Source organism: Salvelinus sp. IW2-2015, unplaced genomic scaffold, assembly GCF_002910315.2.
Source record: "Salvelinus sp. IW2-2015 unplaced genomic scaffold, ASM291031v2 Un_scaffold1982, whole genome shotgun sequence".
NCBI lineage: Eukaryota > Metazoa > Chordata > Actinopteri > Salmoniformes > Salmonidae > Salvelinus > Salvelinus sp. IW2-2015.
In genome coordinates, this window is record NW_019943333.1 from 86,701 (window position 1) to 102,384 (window position 15,684).

The following is a 15,684-nucleotide window of genomic DNA, read 5'->3' on the forward strand; positions in this document are numbered from 1 at the left end:
TTGATTACTTTCTATTATTTCTTTAATTTTCTTCTCTGCGGCATTGTTTTGGGTAAGAGCCAGTAAGTAATGCTATTCACTGTATGCTACATCTGTTTTTGACCAAAGCATTGGTTAAATAACATTGTGATGATTTGAATCTGTGGTTATTTTACTGGTGTATACCTGCAGAGTAAAAACATGTACTTGACATCGTAAAGAATTATTGTTCTGGATATTGTTTGATGGCTTAGGGAACTTGAATGGGCAGTATAGTGTGGTACATTACAGTGTGTTTACCACTCAAGTTGAGTTAGTCTCATTGACGTACTGGCAATGCACACCCATATGCTTTTGCACATTGGCACGTTTGTGGAACTCTCTCACCATTCGTGCCGTTCCGCTGATGCCCCCCAACAATCACTCAGAGCCATCTTTTTGTCTGCTTGTTACAGTAGCAAAGGCAACAGGGCCAGAACTGTTCATATGCACTCAAGCGGACCTAACCTATCAATTTATTTGGTCTTTAATGACGGGGTGACAATTAGCGTACGTTACGTCAACTTGTGTCATCTGGTCAACCATCACCGTGATTACTAGAACCAGATTGAATTAGCCGATACCCATTGACAACAAACCACGTAAATAGCGACACAATGAAGTCTATCCGGAGCAAGATTACATTTTTACAGTTACATTCTAAGTTCATTTGAGCAGACGCTCTTATCCAGAGCGACTTACAACATTGGTGGCCCCATTCACCTTATGATATCCAGTGGAAAAACCACTTTACAATAGTGCATCTAACTCTTTTATTAAGGGGGGGGGGGGTTAGAAGGATACTTTATCCTATCCTAGGTATTCATTAAAGAGGTGGGTTCAGGGTTCTCCGGAAGGTTGGTGATTGAACTCCGCTGGACCTGGCGGTCGTGAGGGAGTTTGTTCCACCATTGCGGTGCCAGGTAGCAGCGAACAGTTTTGACTGGGCTCGAGCGGGAACTGTACTTCCTCAGAGGAGGGAGCGCCCAGAAGTGGCAGGGGCCAAAGAGGTGGCATATAACAGCGTAGTTGCCCTTGTTTGGGTGTAGGCCTTTCGACTCAAGCCTTGAAGGTACGGGGAGGTGCCGTTCCCCTCACAGCTCCCAGTAGGCAAGCCACCATGGTCTTTGTAACGGATGCGAGCTTCAACTGGAAGCCATGGAGCGAGAGCGGAGGAGCGTGGGTGACGGAGAGAACTTGGAGAAACTTGAACACCAGCACGGGCTGCGGCTTTCTGGAATGAGTTGTAGGGGTTTTAATGCACAGGCACGGAGCCCACAACAGCGAGTTGCAGTAATCCAGACGGCGAAGATGACAACCGTGCCTGGATTAGGACCTGGCGCCGCTTCCTTGCGTGAGGCAGGGGTACTCTGCGAATGTTGTAGGAGCATGAAACCTACAGGAACGGGTCCACCGCCTTTGATTTGATGCGTTTGCATCGTTTGATGGAGCGAATAATGAGACAGATTAGTTAATGGATGTCTCTTACTCTAATCTGCTTCCTGCCTGAGACTTGTCGAAGTGTGTCCAGATTTTTAGAGAAAGTGAGAGAGGGGGGAAGGAGAAGAACAGAACAGAACGGCCGCCAGCCCGTCTGGTGCTTCAACTTTCCCGATTTTGATGGCGTTCAACTATAAATTGGCACATATTACGGGGTCCAATTTGATTCTAGAGAGTTTTAGTGAGTTATTTTCCAGGCCTTTCAAAAGTTTCTTGTGCTCCTCGAAAAATGATGTAAAGGAGGATGGTCTTCATAATGTGTGTTGGTTGTGTGTGCTGTGCTTTTTCATACTATGTGTGTGGTGTGGTTTCATACTATGTGTGATGGATTGTGTGTGCTGTGTCTTCATACTATGTGTGTGTGTGTGTGTGTGTGTTGTGTGTGTGTGTGTGTGTGTGTGTGTGTGTGTGTGGGTGTGTGTGTGTGTGTGTGTGTGTGTGTGTGTGTGTGTGTGTGTGTGTGTGTGTGTGTTTGTGTGGTGTGTGTAGTGTGTGTGTGTGTGCGTCTGCACTGTGTTTCAATAATCGAAAGGTGGAAAGGTAGGAGCAGTCAAAAGACACCTCTCTCCCTTTTCATTCCTCCTCCTCCTCCCTCCCTCTCATTCTCTGTAAGGCCTGAGGGCGTGTTTTGTCAGGAGCAAGTCTTGATCTTTCTCTCTGAGAGGAGGGGTGGGGGTTGACACTTCCTTTCGTTGCAGCAGCCTTGTCAACCCCCCTCCCTCTTCTCCTCCCTCCCTCCCACTTTCTCTAAAAATCCGGACAACTTCTGACAAGTCTCAGGCAGGAAGCAGATTAGAGTAAGACACCATGTAACATATCTTGTCTCATTATTCCCTCCACACCTCTCTCTCCTTTCTCTCTCTCTCTCTCCCTCTTCTCTCTTCGCTCTTCATCTCCTCCTCTCTCTCTCTCTCTCCCTCTCTCTGTTTCCTCTCTCTCTTCTCCCTCTGTCTCTCTCTCCTCCTCTCTCTCTTCTCTCTCTTCTCTCTCTCTCACTCTCTCCCTATTCCTCTCTCTCTCTCTCCCTCCCTCTGTCTCTCCTCCTCTCCCTCTGTCTCTGTCTTCTCCGCTCTCTCTCCCCCTCTGTCTCCTCTCTCTCTCTCTCTCTCTCTCTCCTCGAAACTCTCTCTGTCTCTCTCTCTCTCTCTCCCTCTCTCTCTCTCATCTCTCTCTCTTGGACAGTCCCATTAGCAGGTTGTATTTCCATCCATTGCCACATCGTACAGTATGTAGCGTCATCAACCTATACTCACACACACACACACACACGCACGCACACAGTATGAAGACACACCTCCTTTTACACATTTATAACCACTGATCTCAGAACTGTTAAAACTCTCTAGGCCCTCATTGCACCGTGTTCCCTACTGATCCGGGAACTAAATAACATCTCACATTACGCATCCGCAACATTAAAGACATCGCTCACAGCTAGCACTACAGCTAGTTACAGCCCTCTTCCTGTACTATCCAAATATGGACCCCGTCAGACGTCATTGTGTCGCTATTTACGTGTTTGTTGTCAATGGTATCGCTAATCAATCTGGTTCTAGTAATCACGGTGATGTTGACCAGATGACACAAGTTGACTAACGTACGCTAATTGTCACCTCATTAAAAGACAAATAATTGATAGGTTAGGTCCGCTTGAGTGCATATGAACAGTATCTGGCCCTGTTGCCTTTGCTACTGTAACAAGCAGACAAAAAGATGGCTCTGACGTGATTTTGGGGGGCATCAGCGGAACGGCACGAATGGTGAGAGAGTTCAACAAACGTGCCAATGTGCAAAAGCATCTTGGTGGGCATTGCCCAGTACGTCAATGAGACTAACTCAACTTGAGTGGTAAACCACACTGTAATGTACCACACTATACTGCCCATTCAAGTTCCCTAAGCCATCAATCAATATCCAGAACAATAAATCTTATCGATGTCAAGTACATGTTTTACTCTGCAGTATACACTAGTAAAATAACCACGAGCATATCAAATCAAATCAAATGTTATTAATCACATGCTTGGTAAACAACAGGTGTAGACTAACAGTGAAATGCTTACTTACTGGCTCTTCCCAACAATGCAGAGGGATAGAAAATAAAGAAATAATAGAAAAATAATCAAATGTATGAATAAAATTAATAATAAATGCACAATGAGTAAGGATAACTTGGCTACATACACGAGGTACCCGTACCAAGTGGATGTGCAGGGGTACGAGGTACCAGTACCAAGTGGATGTGCAGGGGTACGAGGTACCAGTACCAAGTCGATGTGCAGGGGTACGAGGTACCAGTACCAAGTCGATGTGCAGGGGTACGAGGTACCAGTACCAAGTGGATGTGCAGGGGTACGATGTAATTGACAGATAATAAACAGTAGCAGCAGTGTATGTGATGAGACAAAAAAGTAACTGCAAAAAGCTATTAGCTATTTAACCAACTATATCGAATGGTCCTTAGATCCCCGACAACTTCTTCCTGGAGACTTTACCCTACAGCAGGGTCAACTACAACACTGTGTGGTCTAGATACCTAGACACTGACTGAACCCATGTAAGGCCTTCACTCACACACTTTGCATTGTGCACCTCAGCCCTCAAAGCCTTTCATATACAGCTGTCAACAAACAGTGTAAAGCCCTTTGCAATTAGTCATTAGAAGTGCACTGAGAACTCATTCAAAGGATCCACCTAAACAAAACATCAATTAGAGAGAGAGAGAGAGAGCAAGAGAGAGAGCGCGAGAGAGAGAGCGCGAGAGAGAGAGCGCGAGAGAGAGAGCGCGAGAGAGAGAGAGAGAGAGCGTGAGAGAGAGAGAGAGCGTGAGAGAGAGAGAGAGAGAGAGAAGGAGAGAAGAGAGAGCGAGATGAAAGAGAGAGAGAGAGAGAGAGAGAGACGAGAGAGAGAGAGAGAGACGAGAGAGAGAGAGAGAGAGAGAGAGAGAGAGGAGAGAGAGAGAGGAAGGCCTTGCTGGCCCAATAGACATTGCCAAGCAGATAGGGAGTTGAGAGGAGGACCAGTCAAAGTGCTGACGGTGGCAGGTTTTTTCAAAGTGGTTTAGCAGAGGATCGGCTCTGTCGTGGCGTGCCGTGGACACAGCCCTCTAGGTTCACACACAGACTTGCACTTCGAAGCATGTTTTTTTTAGGGCCGTCTGTGATCTAAACACATGGAGCTCCAGATGCACCATGGGTGCCTCGCCAGATCAGTTTCTTTATGCTTGTGAGCTGTACCTCCACCCTTCTCCTCTTCCCCTCCCTCTCTCCTGGATATCTTTGAGGAACTACTGATGAAAAAGCCAATGCCTGGGGCTCAGTGGGACGTCTAATGGGATGAGTCTGCCTGCACAGGTTCAACCAAACTGTGACGAGCTCCCTTATGCATTACTGGTCTCGTGGCATCGCTCAGCCTCTCTAGAATACAGATTAGTTAGAGAATGGAAATGCATTCATTGCAGTTAGGCTACTGCACCTTACTACTAAATGGACCGGAATCAAGATCTTGATTGGCATGGTTTGCATGGTTTGCATGGTTTGCAAGCTTCAAACGTTTCCTTAGTCACATTTTTCTCACAATTGTGTCAAATCCTTATCGTACTTTGCCTGTACACATGAAATAAGCTAACCTAGACATGTATGTCAGTTTTGATCATTACTAGCACCACATTGGATGTGGCGTTGTTGGGTTAGCATATTACCAACCAATCAGCAGGTAGTATTATACAGTTGTTGCTAATGTGCCAGTATAGGAGTTCATTAGCGGTCTTATAGTGTTTAATAAAAACATGACTGACAGATCTCCCTCTTCAAGGAGATTGGTATCTCCTCCCTCCTGCTCTGCTTTGTTTTAATACGTCTCAGGAATGTTTATTATCACCTAGAAATGGGAGGACACACAGGAGGCTGCTTTTAATATGAATTCCTCTGTGTGTTCGTGTGCATGTGTACGTGTGTGTGCCTGCCTGCATGTACCTCCAGCAGTGGCTAACGTCCAAACACTGAGGAGATCAGGATCAATGCTTAGTGGTTAAGGACTATATGGGTCGTTCCACCAATTCAGTGCCTTTTGAGAAGTGTAACTTTAAAAAAAAAAAGTGTGATTTCATCTTAAATCAGCCATAAATCTCCTTGTGACAGGGGGAATGGAAGTGTGTCGTGTGCAACAAGGAGTGACAATCATAAAACAAAATCAATTGTTGTAACATTTCTAGCATGTCTATCTATGGGTAACAGGGTTGACATGTTATGTGCACAGAGGGACATGTCAAAATGCAGAATGTTTGCACTTCAGCAAGTCTTTATCCATATAAAAAATCTGATTTATTGAATTTTCATTTAATATAACAGGCTTTTAAAATGCCCTATTTTTGTGGAATGACCCTTATGCAAATCAGTACAGCATTCCTTCCTGCTATCTCTATTTGGTTTCCTGCTTTCAGACCAATGGAGGTTTAACTAACAGGGTATTCATTATGGATTCCCCTACATATTGACTTATAGATAAGTTAAACCTCGAGCCAAGATTTGCCCTGTTCAAAGAGATTGGACCAACATGTTCTTGTGCTCTACTGTTCAGCTAAGATTGGATCTGTTTTATCTCTGAGTTTCAACACATTTCCGCATGGCACATGTTTCCAACTCAGATTGGAAGGTTGTGAGTTCAATCCCTGGCTGAGTCATAACAAAGACTAAAAACGGGACCTGATTTGTCTCGCTTGACACTCAGCATTTAGGAGATAGAATGGAGGTAAGGTCCTGTGATAGACTAGCATCCTGTCCAGGGTTGTACCTCTACATCAAGCTTCCTCACGCTACAGAAACAGCAGATAGGCTCCTGCCCTATGAGTTGTTCCAGCTCGAATAAGCCAAGGCTCGTGCAAGGCTACTTAATAACATGTTTCCATAGGCTAAGGCTCAGTCCTCCATGGAAAATAGAAGTCAAAGTCACAGCATAACAAGTAAAATCCAATTAAATCCTTGTTTTCTTCGTCCACCCATATTACGATGAGCAGAGGCATACGCCACACAGTTGGAACCCATTCCATTTCAATCCATCAACCCATCAATTTTGTCATACATTTTTTTTCATGAAATTGATCCCAATGGTGATACAGTATGCTCAGGGAACTCTGTTCCCATTGAGTGCTGTAATGTAGCTCTGTCTGTCTGTGTGATGGCTGTGGGTTAGACCTATAATTACCCTGCGTGTTCAGAGAGAGCCGCCGTAAGGCCTGATCCTGTTCCCATTGACCTGACGCCACCCTAAGAACCGGACACATACACTCATACACTCATACACACACACACTCATACACTCATACACACACACACGCACGCACGCACGCACGCACACACACACACACACAGTCACCTACCCAGCAATCTGTCTGTCATGCAAAGGTCCAGCAGACCCGCCTCTCTCTTTGGTCCCAAAGTAATTGAAGGGGCGGTGTGTAACCACAAACATCATGAGCCGAATAATAACACTGACCCTGAACCAGTTGGAGAGAACTGAAAGTACAGTACAGTAATCGGGCTGTGTTTGTCTGGGCTTGGACTACTGGGTCAGTTTGACTGGACAGAGTGGGTTTTGTGTGACTGGACTGGCCAGAAGGCTTGAGTGGGTCAAAAATGGTGGGTCAAAAACTGGAATGGATGACCATTGCGGTCATGACTTGTCGGTCAGAGAAGAAGACTGGAAGACTTCTCACAGTATATGGCTGGTTTTCTATAGTCTTAGAGGGCCTTGAAATGGAGAGAGATAAACAAGGAAAACAGTATAAGTACAAATTACTTTCCTGTACAATTATACAGYAATCAGTCATTGGTTTGAMAAKAYGTTTTTCACAAATCGTTACCATATATTGTTAATATGTATGCATACTTACTGTTTCTGCCCTGTGAAAGTGCACATACACTTGGTACAGCCTTGGTGGTYCCCCATTTTACAGATTGATACATTTCCCAATGTTCTTGGCTTTGCCCTGACATCTCCTCTTTAAACTTTCTTAGGTAAATAGGCCATTCTCCCCCTGCTGACCTGTTACAAACCTAAGCAACTCCAGGTGCTTGGCCTTCTAGCCTATAGCCTCCCACCTCAGACCTTTACCCTCTCTCATTTGCCCTCTCACCCTGTTACCCCTACACACACCTCACAACAAAAAGTTCTAACCTCTAAGCCATGACCTTTTCCCTCCCCCGTAGGCTTCCGGACAGAGGCACCATGAGGTCAGCCTGTCTCTCCCTGCTCCTGGTCACAGCGTGCTGGTCACTGCCCTTCCGCCAGTCGGGCTTCCTGGACTTCATGATGGAGGATGAGGCGGGCTCTGGCTCGCCAGAGGTGCCCATCGACCCCAGSGTGGACATCCTCACCRTGCYCGAAGGACCCAAGTGCCCCTTCCGTTGCCAGTGCCACCTGCGYGTGGTGCAGTGCTCCGACTTAGGTGAGACACTCTCCCAGTAAATTACATTTAATATCATAACAGTATGTACTTCTGTGATTCAATGTGTTTTCATGAGCTGAGGTCAATTTGTCAGTGTAATACAGACAACCTGTTGCATCAGCTCTTCTCTCCCTCTCTCGTTTAACTGAGGCAGTCCCTTAGTTTACAAGATACATCTTCCTGGTTCCCAAAGAGGTGTTCCCTCCATCTGGGGACCTCAGAGAAATGTTCAAAGAGTGTCTGGTGTTTGATCTACCCATCAACAGCTCGTTAATTGGCCTAAAAGAATATCTCCCCAGTCTGACCACTTTAAACGCTCTCAGATGCTGCGAATTTCACGCTCTTCCGCGACGATGACATAGTTTTGCTGGGGCTTTGGCCTTTTTCTAATGTTCCTAATTGTTTTCGCAGACGCAGGGATATAAAAGGTTAGCGGGGCTTGGGAAAGTCTCGAACTCACCCCGGTTTAACAAGCCCAATGTTCTAAAGGTTGTTTTTCTCTCCGTCAGATCGCTCCTTTCTCCATCCCCACCGGAGGCAAACGAACTCTGCCAAGAATTAGCCTGGCGCTCTGTTTCCACACAATTAAAATGATTTACTTGATCCTCTTAATTGTTTGCGAGATTATCCTGTTTATTTGCTTCATTCGCCCTTATGCTTTGGCCTGACTCATCTCTAGGACTACTGCTCAGCCAAGGGAAGTCACTGACCCAGTTGTTTGGCTGTAGCTTATATAGCTTGTATAACTTTGCAATTCTTCTCTTCTCTATGAGTTTGGTTCGTTTTTGGGCTTTACTCTTGTTTTAAAAGGGAGGAGCAGGGAAGGAATACTGGAGACAGACAAAGACAGAGTGAGAGATACAGATGGACTGGGATGTATACACAGAGAGGAGAGAGAGAAGAAAGAAAGAAACAGACAGAAAGATACTGTGAAAGAGAAGAAGGGAGAGGGACAGAGAAAGGAGGGAAATCAAGGAAACCGTGAGTTCCAGTGGAGGAAGAGAAAGACACAGACTGACCCACGCAGCCAGACAGACAGACAGAACAACTCTGACAGACAGATGGAGAGACTAATGATCAGGAAAGGGCTGGTTCCATTACCTCACTGAGTACTGTTAGCGTTGAACGTCTCCCAGGAGCCCCAGAGTTGGATCCTCATCTCCGGGACCGGCCCCTCTGGCCTGGAGACTGCATCTGTTCCCCAGACCTGCTGGCACACAAACAGGCCTGAGAGGGGAGTGGAGGGGAGGGGAGCGGAGGGGAGCGGAGGGGAGCGGAGGAGGCTCGATTGGTTTCCTTTCCATCCAAAGTCACCCCCTTTTACAGTTAGAAAACTGGATGAAAAAGGAAAAGTTAGCACAAGGCCTTATTTCTGCAGGCGTCCAGCTGGCGGTGCGTGCTACAGTTATCAAATGTGTATGTGCAGGAAGTAGTGCAGAGGCTAGTAGTCTAGACATTCACCAGACGTAGTTACAATACATTTATTTAAAAAATACGTTTGGCAATTACTCTACAGGCATTGTGGTGGTCAGGGTTGGGTAGGTTACTTTCTAAATGTAATACGTTACAATTACTAATTACCTGTCCAAAATTGTAATCAGTAATGTAACTTTTGAATTACCCAAACTCAGTAACGTAATCTGATTACATTCTGTTACTTTTAGATTACTTTCCCCTTAAGAGGCATTAGAAGAAGACAAAAATGTATGTTACCAATTGAACGACATCTATTGCAGGATAAATCAGTGTTAAAGTTTACATAACAGGCCATATATGGATATACAATTTTACTTTATGGGTTGATTATGTAGGCTTCTTGTAACCCATCGCTTTCTACTACATATAATAATATGATTAAATTATATCTTTACATTAAAAACCAAAGTCTATCAGAATTCCAGTCATTCCAATAAATGTTATACCCCTTGATCGTTAAGAATAGGACTTGGAAGTATAGATTAGCCAAATTGTTTTACCTGAGCATGACCCTAAAACTAAGGACTTATTAGCGAGCCCTACTCTGTTGTTTATGATTTTGTTGTCATGGAGGTCTAATTGGGCTTGTTGATTCGAGTTTAAAAAATGTATGCTGTGCTCATGGAATGACATGTTTTGAGCACTACTGAAAAGTGCTATTTATATGTAAAAAATGAATGCCATATGCTGCATTTTTTGTTATAGGCCTATTATTTACCTTTTTGTTGATGACACTTTGATATCTTAATAATATGCAGCTGTTTAAAGGGCAAATCCACAGATGAAACAATAACAAAACGGCTGCCCCGCCTCTGTTTTGGTTAAAAGCTGAGGGATGGGCCTGGAGTGATATAACCATTCTCAGATTAATACAACAACAACAAAAAACATAATCATGTTATGAGGCTATACAGTGTTTGTTTACATTTATAATGTTTACAAACATTGGAGTAAAACAAGCTTATATTTTGAGTTCTGATGGGGTACGACAGTTGAACTAAGCTCATGAGGCATTTCTAAGTTATATTCTTCAAGAATCAATGGACATACTGTATATATAATTTACAAGTCCAAAAATGGATGGAGCAACAGACTGCCCCTTTAAGTATATCAAAAGTGTGCAAGTTTGAGCATGTGTCAATTAGGCCTATGGATTTATTAATGTTTTTCAGCATGAATTAGATTGAGCAATAAAAGCCCCACATTTATTCCATAAGGGTGGATTCGCACTATGCAGCTGTTGCAAGGACACATTTTTCACTGGCTGTCCACTGGTTTCAAAAACAATGATTGATAGACAGCTTAAACTTCTTGAATTCAAACATTATTGGGTTCAAATACACATTTAGATTTGTGAACAGCCATCCACAACAACCACAATCYGTRAGGTGCAAATAGCTAAATGAGAGAGYAGCAGTGTGATTCACATCAATGCGCTATGTAGATATCAATAATAAGTGATATCCGTATCGCCGTAGACTACACCACTGCTGTCATCCTTACCTTCAAACGTTTATTCAAGTTGTATAATCTTTGGATGCCAACAGCAGTCGCACCATTGGAAGACATAGCTTGGACTGTAGCCTACAAAAGCCTATTCCTGCTCTTTTCCCTCGATCCATCAAACACATTTGGTGTGTCATCATAGTGGTCTCTGACTTGTGGTCAGACTCGCTCAGGTGGAACAAACTTAAACTTGCACCTTTTTTCAATGCTGATTTAAATGACATTGAGAAAAGAGAGAAGTGTTAAATATTTACTTTTTCAAACATCCTTTCTGAAATAAAAAGTAATCCTCAAAGTAATCATCTAGTTTTTCAAAAGTATCTGTAATCTGATTACTATATTTTTTCTGGTAACATAACGGATTACAGTTAACGTTTTTTGTAATCCCTTACATGCAACGTGTAAGGGATTAATCCGTTACTCCCCAACCCTGGTGGTGTACTATCAAAACAGCTTCCTTTCTTTCTGAGTTAGGAAAATAGGTTTTATGAACACAAGACTCTTCATAAAAAAATGCTAGGTTTCATTAAGGTTTAGATTAAAAACAGGTTGATGTTACAGTCGTCAAAGACCTTCATCCGACAGGGATATAATGTTCCCAGTTGCCTTGAACTACCCTATCTAGGAGAGTTTGATTTACTGGGTCCCTATGTGTCAACAGGTGCTGTGGATGACAGAAGCCCTTCTTTTTCCCAATGCCCTGACTGAACTGAGTCATTACTAGTATTGCTGACAGATGTAGCTACACTGTGCTGCTGTGAATGGACAACGTCATGGAAAACTCACGCTCAACTCAGGGACAATCAGACACATAATGACTGAACAGACCTTCCCCTCACAAGGAGAGAAAGTTACAGTACACCCCCCAAAAAAAGGATTGCATGGCTGGAAATTGCATAAACGTTGYAATTAATGMTTGGATRTGCTGAARGCATGAGGGCGAGAGGCSAGGGYAGTCATATGCTTGGTATCACATTAATTTGTMTTTTATTGAAATTGCTACAATAAAGGACTATGTTGGCATTCAGCTCCTATTTCTCTAGTCTGCCACTTGTCAAGAGGTCATGTTACAGTGCCAGTATCTCAACAAGAACAGAGCGTACTATCTCAACCTCTGGTTCCTCTCACTTACTTATGTATCAGCCAGGCCGACTTTCTTAAATGAAAACATCATCTGCAGAGCACTGAGACGATCTGACCAGACATTTTATCCGGGACATTGCTATGGAAATGCTCCCGAGTTTGAACAAACTAATTCACTTAATAGATTTTTTTAGACTGTTCTTACTTTTAATGGAAGATTCAAATCAAATCAAATTGTTTTGAGTCACATGTGCCACAGTGAAAGGCTTACTTACGAGCCCCTAACCGACAGTGCAGTTTAAAAAAATATGGTTAAGAAAAGAGATAAAAGTAACAAGCAATTAAAGAGGAGCAGTAAAAATAACAATATAAACAGGGGGGTGCCGGTAGAGTCAATGTGCGGGGGCACCGGTTAGTGAGGTAGAATGTACATGTAGGTAGAGTTAATTAAAGTGCCTATGCATAATGACAACAGAGAGTGGCAGTGGTTGGAGACGGGAGGGTGGGGGGGGGGGCAATGAAATATCTGGGTAGCCATTTGACTAGATGTTCAGGAGTCTTATGGCTTGGGGGTAGAACTGTTAGAAGCTCTTGGACCTAGACTTGGTCTCTGGTCCGCACTTGCCTGTGGTAGCAGAGAGAACAGTCTATGACTGGGTGGCTGAGTCTTTGACAATTTTTAGGGCCTTCCTCTGACACCGCCTGGTATAGAGGTCCTGGATGGCAGGAAGCTTGGCCCCAGTGATGTCTGGGCGTTCGCACTACCCTCTGTAGTGCTTGCGGTCGGAGGCCAAGCAGTTGCCATACCAGGCAGTGATGCAAAGTCAGTCAGGATGCTCTCGATGGTGCAGTTGTAGAACCTTTTGAGGGTCTGAGGACCCATGCCAAATCTTTTCAGTCTCTGAGGAATAGGTTTTGTCGTGCCCGTTCACGACTGTCATGGTGTGCTTGGACACGTTAGTTTGTTGGTGATGTGGACACCAAGGAACCTCTCAACCTACTTCACTGCAGCCCATCGATGAGAATGGGGGTGTGCTCAGTCCTCTTTTTCCTGTAGTCCACAATCATCTCCTTTGTCTTGATCATGTTGAGGAGAGGTTGTTGTCCTGGCACACACTGCCAGGTCTCTGACCTCCTCCCTATAGGCTGTCTCGTTGTTGTCCGGTGATAAGGCCTACCACTGATGTATCATTGCAAATTTAATGATAGGTGTTTGGACCCCTGAGAGGCCCTGCGTTGAAGATCATCCCTGGGGGTGGCCCGTCAGGAAGTCCAGGATCCGTTTGCAGAGGGAGGTGTTTAGTCCCAGGGTCCTTAGCTTATATTGATGCAGCTTTGAGGGCACTATGGTGATGAAGCTGACTGTAGTCCAAGATAGCATTCCACACAGTGTTTCCTTTTGTCCCGGTTGAAAAGGGCAGTGTGGAGTCATAGAGACGCATCATCTTGGATCTGTTGAGGCGGTACGCAAATTGGAGTGGTCTAGGGTTTCCTGGGATATATGTTGAATGTGAGGCCTGACAGGCCTTTCAAAGCACTTCCTGGCCTAAAGACGTGAGTGCTACGGTAATTTTAGGCAAGGTTTCGTTAGTGTTTCTTGGGCACAGGCCCTATGAGTGGTCTGCCTTAAAACATGTTGGTGTTACAGACTCGGACAGGGGGGGTTTGAAAATGTCAGTGAAGACACTTGCTAGTATGTTCAGGCGCATGCTCGAGTACACGTCCCTGGTAATCCTCTGGCCCTGCGGCCTTGTGAATGTTGACCTGTCTAAAGGTCTTACTCATCAGCTGCAGAGAGCATGATCACACAGTCCTTCGGACAGCTGTGTGCTGCTCATGCATGTTCAGTGTTATTTGCCTCGAAGCGAACATAGTAGTTTAGCTCGTCCGGTAGGCTCGTGTCACTGGGCAGCTTCGGCTGTGCTTCCCTTTGTAGTCTGTAATGTTTTTCCCTTTGTTTTTAAAGGTTGGGACCAGTGAGTGTGACCAGAGGCACTATAAATACATCCATTACACACAGGTGGCTCATAGCAGAAGTCTGTTGTCTGCTATTCAGTCTTTCTTTTCCAATCCTTCCAGAGGACAAAAACCCTGAGTCTAAACATCTCAACCAGATGTTCCTGCCACCTGACTCTCAGTAACTGACCTCTCATCCCTGTCCCCATCTCCTACACGTAGACACACTCTCTCCAAACTGTTTACCGTACCAACCACGTCAGCTCTGACTGACAGAACGCCATGTGGTTCACCTCACGCTGCTAGTGGAAAAGAGAGAGAGAGCGAGAGAGAGAGAGAAGAATAACAAAGATGGATTGAGGTAGAGAGAGTAGATGGGGATGTAACGAGAGGAGAGAGAGAAGGCGATGGATGGAAAAGGGGAGCGAGTAGATGAGAAAGAGACGTGATGGAAGGCTGAAGGGATATGAGAGAAGGACATGAGGAGTGAGAGAATGTAAGATATTAAGTGGGGGTGGGAGATGGAGAGAGGGAGCACAATGGTGATATGCCACACATTGAGAGCCTACCACAGACAGCTGTGTGGAGGATTGTGGGGCTTGGGCAGGGTAGGAGAAACTGATAGAAAAGCCAACTGAGCTGAAGAGAATGTTTGTGTAAGTGGGGCGTGCTCAAAGCTTTTAAGCCAAAGTGTGTCTGCATATGTGGAGTTTAAAAGACACAGCATTTAAGCCCTGAATGACTAAACAGTTTATTCTAGAGACAACCGCCTTTCTCTAGAATGGAAACCAGCCATGTGAATCTTGACCCTCAGTGTTGTTTAGATGACTTGTGGTAGCTCTCTGTGTTCACCCTCTATTTAAAACAATACCCATAGAATAGAACAGAACAGAACAGAATAGAATAGAGTAGAATATGCAATAATAGAATATAATGGAATGGAATAGAACACAACAGAATAGAATACAATAGAATGGAATGGAATAGAACACAATAGAATAGAAAATAATAGAGTAGAATAGAATAGGACACAATAGAATAGAATAGAATAGAATAGAATAGAATGGAATAGAATGGAATAGAATAGACTATAACAGAACAGAACAGAACAGAATATAATAGAAAAGTTAGAATAGAACAGAATAGAACAGAATCATATTACACAAAAATACAAAATGTACCCAATACATCTACATAATGTATACCTCACCCCATCTCATAATTCCCTCAGTGTTCTCCCTCAGAACATATGGTTCTGGTTTACCAGTCATATAGACAGGTGACATTTACTGTCTCAGTGCCAAATAATGCAATGTACTCTCCAACCCAAACTGCATGCAATGAGGTCAGTGTCCAGGTATGTGGACACTGGAAATTGACGGAATTTAATTTTGAGTCCCATTTCCACACTGTGTGCCATAGATTGTTTCAATGCTAACTCATGGTGTATCTGGTATCACTCATGTCTTGATTATTACCATGAAACACATCATACTTTGGTTCTTTGGGGTTATTCACTGCTGACATGCTAAACATTTGGACATTTCCGACTTGCTAACTGGTTGAACACGGCACGTGTATAACTACAACCAGTTAGCAAGTCTGACATGTCCTACTTTCCTTGTTCCGACTAGCACGTGAATGCGCCATAATCCCTCGACCACGCTCTACTGCAAACTTCATTTCCCATCAGCTAGCAG

The 15,684-nt window shown here is 44.2% G+C and overlaps 1 protein-coding gene across 1 annotated transcript in view; it reads left to right on the forward strand.

The window, feature by feature from the left end:
• The window catches only part of dcn (decorin), a 38,750-nt gene that overhangs the window by 14,752 nt on the left and 8,314 nt on the right, over positions 1-15,684 (forward strand). The window contains exon 2 of the mRNA XM_024140008.2: positions 7,725-7,963. Within this exon, the coding sequence (XP_023995776.1) occupies positions 7,744-7,963 (220 nt within the window). The 5' untranslated portion in view covers positions 7,725-7,743. The remainder of the gene's footprint in view (positions 1-7,724; positions 7,964-15,684) is intronic.